This window comes from Boleophthalmus pectinirostris, unplaced genomic scaffold (genome assembly GCF_026225935.1).
Source record: "Boleophthalmus pectinirostris isolate CB_2022bp ecotype Guang Dong unplaced genomic scaffold, ASM2622593v1 HiC_scaffold_22, whole genome shotgun sequence".
Taxonomy (NCBI): domain Eukaryota; kingdom Metazoa; phylum Chordata; class Actinopteri; order Gobiiformes; family Gobiidae; genus Boleophthalmus; species Boleophthalmus pectinirostris.
Window position 1 is genome coordinate 43,036,300 of NW_026571190.1, and position 7,500 is coordinate 43,043,799.

Below are 7,500 nucleotides of genomic sequence, written 5' to 3' on the forward strand. Positions count from 1 at the left end.
GTGTGTGTGTGTCATAGTGTGTGTGTGTGTGTGTGTATAGTGTGTGTGTGTGTGTGTGTGTGTGTGTTTATAGTGTGTGTGTGTGTGTGTGTGTGTGTGTGTGTGTGTTATAGTGTGTGTGTGTATAGTGTGTGTTATAGTGTGTGTGTGTGTGTGTGTGTGTGTGTTATAGTGTGTGTGTGTGTTATAGTGTGTGTGTGTGTGTGTGATAGTGTGTGTGTGTTATAGTGTGTGTGTGTTATAGTGTGTGTGTGTGTGTATAGTGTGTGTGTGTGTGTGTTATAGTGTGTGTGTGTGTGTGTGTGTGTATAGTGTGTGTGTGTGTATAGTGTGTGTGTGTGTGTGTGTATAGTGTGTGTGTGTGTGGTGATAGTGTGTGTGTGTGTGTGTGTGTATAGTGTGTGTGTGTGTGTGTGTGTGTGTGTTATAGTGTGTGTGTGTGTGTTATAGTGTGTGTGTGTGTATAGTGTGTGTGTGTGTGTGTGTGTATAGTGTGTGTGTGTGTATAGTGTGTGTGTGTGTGTGTGTGTGTGTATAGTGTGTGTGTGTGTGTGTGTGTGTTGTGTGTGTTATAGTGTGTGTGTGTGTGTGTGTGTGTATAGTGTGTGTGTGTGTATAGTGTGTGTGTATAGTGTGTATAGTGTGTGTGTGTGTATAGTGTGTGTGTGTTAGTGTGTGTGTGTATAGTGTGTGTGTGTTATAGTGTGTGTGTGTGTTATAGTGTGTGTGTGTGTTATAGTGTGTGTGTTATATTATTGTTTGTATGATTATATAGATTTTTTGTACGTATGTATTTTAAATGTATTTTATTATTTATTTATTTAGTTTTATTCATTTTTTTCCTCATTTATCCTCATATTTTGTATGTAATATTTATTGTAATATTTGTTCTAACTATTAATTATGGAATTCTTAATTATTTTGTAAATAAAAAAGGTATAGTAATAATAATAATAATAATAATAATTATTATTATTATTATTATTATTATTATTATTTATTTATTTTTTATATTATATTATTATTTGTTAATTTTTAAAAAAGGATATTGTGACCAAACGCAATTAAAATTCATTTTTATGCATAAATTATTGTCAAACATATAATTTTCTTAAATCATAAAATATAATAATAAATAATAATAATAATGCACTACATCAGGAGAGTCAAACTCATGTTGTTCCGGGGGTCGAGTCCAACCGACTTTGACCCAAAGTGTCCGGATCAGAAAACTCATGTCATATAAACCCCAAAAATAACAATAAGTTCAAATATTTGTGCAGAGAAACACAAATCTATTACAGAAATCTTTTATAATTGATGAACTCTTTCTTTTACTAAATATTATAATATTATGAACAACCTGAAACTTTAAGAAAAATTCAATTTCAACACAAAGTTTGAACATGAACTTGTCTGTAAACAGAATAAGTCCATTTTTGTTGTAAAATCCTGCACTCGGCTCCACTTTTCTCATGTGTGACATTTTTCTGATGAGGGTCACGGTCAACAGTCAAAACCATCGTCCTTTAAGACGTTTGGAAAGAGACAAGTCTTCATTTGTGCTGCTCTGGTGGGAGGGGCCACGTACAGAGACGCTGGAGACGCTGCTGTGATAAACACCACACAAAAATTAACACCATTTTAATAGAAAATATCATTCAAAATATTTTAGTAGAAAATCAGCCGAGGGCCAGATTAAAGGTCCTGGAGGGCCGAATCTGGCCCCCGGCCGTATGTTTGACACCTGTGATCTATCAGTGTTGTGAAGTTTACTTTTAAAATGTAATCCCCTACAGATTACAGATTTACTCACACCAAAATGTAGTTTGTAACAGAATCCATTAAATTACTTAAAGTGAGTAATGTAATCTGATTACTTTGGATTACTTGGTTTGTTGTAGAGAAACAAAGACGAGGAAATCTTCACATAAGAAGTTTTATCTGATAAAAGAAAATAAAAAGTCCAAACTTTACTGAACCAAATTAAAAATATTATTGATAGAAAACGAAGAAACACGTCCACACAGCAGGATTTAGTCCTGTTCAATCCCGTTTTAGACCTGGTTTAGTCCTGGTTTAGTCCTGGTTTAGACCTGGTTTAGTCCTGATTTAGTCCTGGTTTAGTCTTGGTTTAGACCTGGTTTAGACCTGGTTTAGTCCTGGTTTAGTCCTGGTTTAGACCTGTTTTAGACCTGGTTTAGTCCTGGTTTAGTCCTGGTTTAGACCTGGTTTAGTCCTGGTTTAGTCCTGGTTTAGTCCTGGTTTAGACCTGGTTTAGACCTGGTTTAGTCCTGGTTTAGTCCTGGTTTAGACCTGGTTTAGTCCTGGTTTAGTCCTGTTTAGTCCTGGTTTAGTCCTGGTTTTAGACCTGGTTTTAGTCCTGGTTTAGTCCTGGTTTAGTCCTGGTTTAGTCCTGGTTTTAGACCTGGTTTAGTCCTGGTTTAGTCCTGTTTTAGACCTGGTTTTAGACCTGGTTTAGACCTGATTTAGTCCTGGTTTAGACCTGGTTTAGTCCTGGTTTAGTCCTGGTTTAGACCTGTTTTAGACCTGGTTTAGTCCTGGTTTAGTCCTGGTTTTAGACCTGTTTTTAGACCTGGTTTAGTCCTGGTTTAGTCCTGGTTTAGACCTGGTTTAGTCCTGGTTTAGTCCTGGTTTTAGACCTGGTTTTAGTCCTGGTTTAGTCCTGGTTTAGTCCTGGTTTAGACCTGGTTTAGTCCTGGTTTAGTCCTGGTTTAGACCTGGTTTAGTCCTGGTTTAGTCCTGGTTTAGTCCTGGTTTAGTCCTGGTTTAGTCCTGGTTTAGTCCTGGTTTAGTCCTGGTTTTAAGTGGTTTAGGTTTAGTCCTGGTTTAGACCTGGTTTAGTCCTGGTTTAGAGTCCTGGTTTAGACCTGGTTTAGTCCTGGTTTAGTCCTTATTTTAGTCCTGGTTTAGTCCTGGTTTAGTCCTGGTTTAGTCCTGGTTTAGTCCTGGTTTAGACCTGGTTTAGACCTGGTTTAGTCCTGGTTTAGTCCTGGTTTAGACCTGGTTTAGTCCTGGTTTTAGTCCTGGTTTAGTCCTGGTTTAGACCTGGTTTAGTCCTGGTTTAGTCTGAGTCCTGGTTTAGTCCTGGTTTAGACCTGGTTTTAGACCTGGTTTAGTCCTGGTTTAGACCTGGTTTAGACCTCCTGGTTTAGTCCTGGTTTAGTCCTGGTTTAGACCTGGTTTAGTCCTGGTTTAGTCCTGTTTAGTCCTGGTTTATTTAGTCCTGGTTTAGTCCTGGTTTAGACCTGGTTTAGTCCTGGTTTAGACTGGTTTAGTCTGGTTTAGACCTGGTTTAGTTGTGATTTAGTCCTGGTTAGTCCTGGGTTTAGACCTGGTTTAGTCCTGGTTTAGTCCTGGTTTAGACCTGGTTTAGTCCTGGTTTAGAGACCTGGTTTAGTCCTGGTTTAGTCCTGGTTTTAGTCCTGGTTTAGTCTGGTTTAGTCCTGTTCCTGTTTAGACCTGGTTTAATCCTTTAGGTTTAGTCCTTTAGACCCGGTTTAGTCCCGTTTAGACCTGGTTTAGACCTTTAGGTTTTTAGTCCTGGTTTAGTCCTGGTTTAGTCCTGGTTTACCTGGTTTAGTCCTGGTTTAGTCCTGGTTTAGACCTGGTTTAGTCCTGGTTTAGTCCTGGTTTAGACCTGGTTTAGACCTGGTTTAGTCCTGGTTTAGTCCTGTTTAGTTGTTTTCCTGGTTTAGTCCTGGTTTAGTCCTGTTTAGTCCTGGTTTAGACCTGGTTTAGTCCTGGTTTAGTCCTGGTTTAGTCCTGGTTTAGTCCTGTTTTAGACCTGGTTTAGTCCTGGTTTAGACCTGGTTTAGTCCTGGTTTAGACCTGGTTTAGTCCTGGTTTAGTCCTGGTTTAGTCCTGGTTTAGTCCTGTTTAGTCCTGGTTTAGACCTGGTTTAGACCTGGTTTACCTGTCCTGGTTTAGTCCTGGTTTAGTCCTGGTTTAGACCTGGTTTAGTCCTGGTTTAGTCCTGGTTTAGACCTGTTTAATCCTGGTTTAGTCCTGGTTTAGTCCTGGTTTAGACCTGGTTTAACCTGTTTTAGTCCTGGTTTAGTCCTGGTTTAGTCCTGGTTTAGACCTGTTTAGACCTGTTTAGTCCTGGTTTAGACCTGGTTTTATCCTGGTTTAGTCCTGGTTTAGTCCTGGTTTAGTCCTGGTTTAGTCCTGGTTTAGTCCTGGTTTAGTCCTGGTTTAGTCCTGGTTTAGTCCTGGTTTAGTCCTCTGTGTTTAATCCATTTATTTCAACAAAGTAACTGTAATCCAATTCCCACTCACTGAAACAGTAACTGTAACTGAATACAGTTACTCATCATTTGTACTCTGATTACTCTGTACATGTAATCTATTACTCCACGACTCTGTGCGCTTCCCTTTGGACAGTTCCCCTGGAGGCCGTGAGGTGGCGCTACTCGCTCCGCTCTGCTCCGGTGTCGATCCTCGGTCCGGAGCCTCCGCCGCCGCCGCCGCTGCTGCTCTGCTCTCCCCGGACATGTCGCCTGTTTTCGGGACGCGGTGTCGGTGTGTTTCCTCGGAGGGTCCCGGCTCTTCGCTTTAACCCGCCCGTCGGACTGTTTGTTCCCGCTGCGTGTCCCCGTGGTCCCCGTGGTCCCGCCGTCACCCGCTTCCGTCCCTCTTCTCTTCCCCTCCGCGCCGGGACCGTCCTCCTCCCGCGGCCGCGCTCGGAGCCTCGGAGCCGCGGAGCCTCGGAGCGTCGGAGCGTCGTCCCCGGGCCTCGGAGCGCGTCGGGCGGCATGTGGAGCGTGACTCTGCGGGCCGTGGCGGTGCTGCTCGCTTCGTGGCTGTTGGGGAGCTGCGTCCGCTGCTGGTTCCGGACGGACGGCGCCGGGAAACCGCAGACCCAGCACAGCGGACACCGGAGCAGCGACGACCGGAGCTGCTTCTGCCATGTAAGTTTCCCTCCGAAAACTCAACATTTTCATCCATTTTTTATTGTTAATTTTTTTTTACAACTTTTTAACATTTAAACCGTGAAAACAGAACCGAGCTGTTTCCGGGTCTCTGTTGCCCGGGAAACCTTCTAGAACCTTCGTACGTCACAGAACCGTGAAGTTACGTGAAAAACCGCACGTATTTCACATTTACCAAATAATGACATAAAATATTTTTTAATTGTTCATTAAAATAGTTTATTGACAGTAGGAAATGAAAACCAGCTTTAATTCTTCTCCAAGACCTGTACTAAAAAAGCAGGAAATGTGTGTGAATGATCGTTTTTTATCGTATTTTCCGACGGTAAATCAGTGAAAACAACATCGCAGCGTCAGCACATTTAAACACAAGTGTCATTACGTAAAAAGGACACGTCCTTAGTAATGTTGGTGCCGGAGTTTTTCGCCCAAATGCGTTTAAAAGTGTAAATAAGCGTGGTGTAACGTGATTGGCCGCGGCGGGGCGGGAGGATTGTGGGAGTTGTAGTTCTTGGCGCCGCTGCCGCTCGTATCGCGGAACTGTCAGAAAACTACAGCGTGATTGGCGGAGTTTGCGGCGCGGGGGGGCGACGCAAACTGACGCACGGGAGCGTCGCTGGAGCATATGGGACTCACCACAGCAACAACACTGGACCTGCAGCTGCAATGAACTTTTATTTAATTATTAAGAAGGAAAAAAAGGAATTGTCAGGGGAAAAAAGCAGATTTAATAATATAATATAGTGGTAAAACAAAATTAAATTAGGTAAATAACAGGATTTGTGAAAAACTAATTTAATTTATTTCAATAAGCGGGAAAATCTGGACTAAATTAGGATTAAAAATAGGCATTTATGAAGAAAAAACTGGTAATTTTTGTTAGTAAAATTGCACCAACTCTGGCCTGAAGCTGGTTAGAGCATCTGAACCAAACTGGACCAGAACCAGGACTAAACTTGGACTTACAGAGGACCAAAAGCAGGACTTAAGAAATAAGAGAAGTGAAATCAGACGAGGGCGTGAAATGTTGCGTGGCGCGGCCGTCGTCGTGTGTGTGATGCCGTTGGCGGTGATGACGGCGCTGTGGGACCAGGTGAGTGGGCTCCATATGCTCCCAGGACCAGGGGGATTCAGAGGCTTTTTTTTTTTTAAAGACGAGGTTCTGTGAAAATATTCATCACAACAATCGGTTTGGATTTAAAAAAAGTGTTGGGGAAGTGAATCGTGTTCAAAAGCAGAAAAACTGTGTTAAAAAACTGAAAATTGGTACTAAAAAATCACATAAAACAAGTAAAAAAATCTACTGAGAGTCTGAATGTGAGACTTTTAATAACCGAATTTGAATACTGAAAATAATCTTTAGTTGTTATCAGTGTTGGGAGTGTTACTTTTAAAATGTAATCCCCTACACATTACAGATTACATACTCCAGAATGTAGTTTGTAACGTAATCCATTAAATTACTTAAAGTGAGTAATGTAATCTGATTACTTTGGATTACTTGATTATTGACTTGAAAGACGAGGAAATCTTCACATAAGAAGTTTTGTCTACTAAAAGAAAATAAAAAGTCCAGACTTTACTGAACCAAATTAAGAATATTATTGATAAAAGACGAAGAAACACGTCCACACAGCAGGATTTAGTCCTGATTTAATCCTGGTTTAGACCTGGTTTAGTCCTGGTTTAGTCCTGGTTTAGTCCTGGTTTAGTCCTGGTTTAGACCTGGTTTAGTCCTGGTTTAGTCCTGGTTTAGTCCTGGTTTAGACCTGGTTTAGTCCTGGTTTAGTCCTGGTTTTAGTCCTGTTTAGTTTTTAGTCCTGTTTAGTCCTGTTTTAGTCCTGGTTTAGACCTGGTTTAGTCCTGGTTTAGTCCTGTTTTAGTCCTGGTTTAGACCTGGTTTAGTCCTGGTTTAGTCCTGTTTTAGTCCTGGTTTAGATCTAGTTTAGCTCTAGTTTAGACCTGGTTTAGTTTCCGGCAATGAGTGTAATCCATTTATTTCAACAAAGTAACTGTAATCCAATTACCACTCACTGAAACAGTAACTGTAACTGAACACAGTTCCTCATCATTTGTACTCTGATTACTCTGGTACATGTAATCTGTTACTCCCGACACTGGTTATTATTTGTAAGTAATTATTTGAATTCTATACGTCATTTTATTTAGGACGTTTTTGCATAAAAATTCTGACAGATTCTTTCTAATCCATCAGTTTGACTTTTACCGTCTGGACAAACGTTTTGAAGAGTAAATATGAGCGGGAAAAGTTTTAAAAACTTTTGTCCAGTTACAAAACTCTTTTTTTTTTGTTGTTGTTGTTGTTTTGTTGTGTTTGTGTTAACAGTCGGTCTTCAAACACAAACCTGCACCAAAACTACATCAGTGGTTTGTGCTGCTTTAGTTTTGGAGATATTAAAGATTCTTTATAGGTCAGATTGATGTGAGCCGCACCAGGAAGATTCAAAATGACAGAAAACAACACAAAACTACATCAGTCGTTGGTGCTGTAAAAAGTTTGGTTTGTGTGATTCTGGTTTTTAAG

The 7,500-nt window shown here is 40.8% G+C and overlaps 1 protein-coding gene across 1 annotated transcript in view; it reads left to right on the forward strand.

The window, feature by feature from the left end:
- Window positions 1–4,426: 4,426 nt before the first annotated feature.
- ero1b (endoplasmic reticulum oxidoreductase 1 beta) overlaps window positions 4,427–7,500 on the forward strand; it is a 26,447-nt gene continuing 23,373 nt past the window's right edge. The window contains exon 1 of the mRNA XM_020930301.2: window positions 4,427–4,934. Within this exon, the coding sequence (XP_020785960.1) occupies window positions 4,779–4,934 (156 nt within the window). The 5' untranslated portion in view covers window positions 4,427–4,778. The remainder of the gene's footprint in view (window positions 4,935–7,500) is intronic.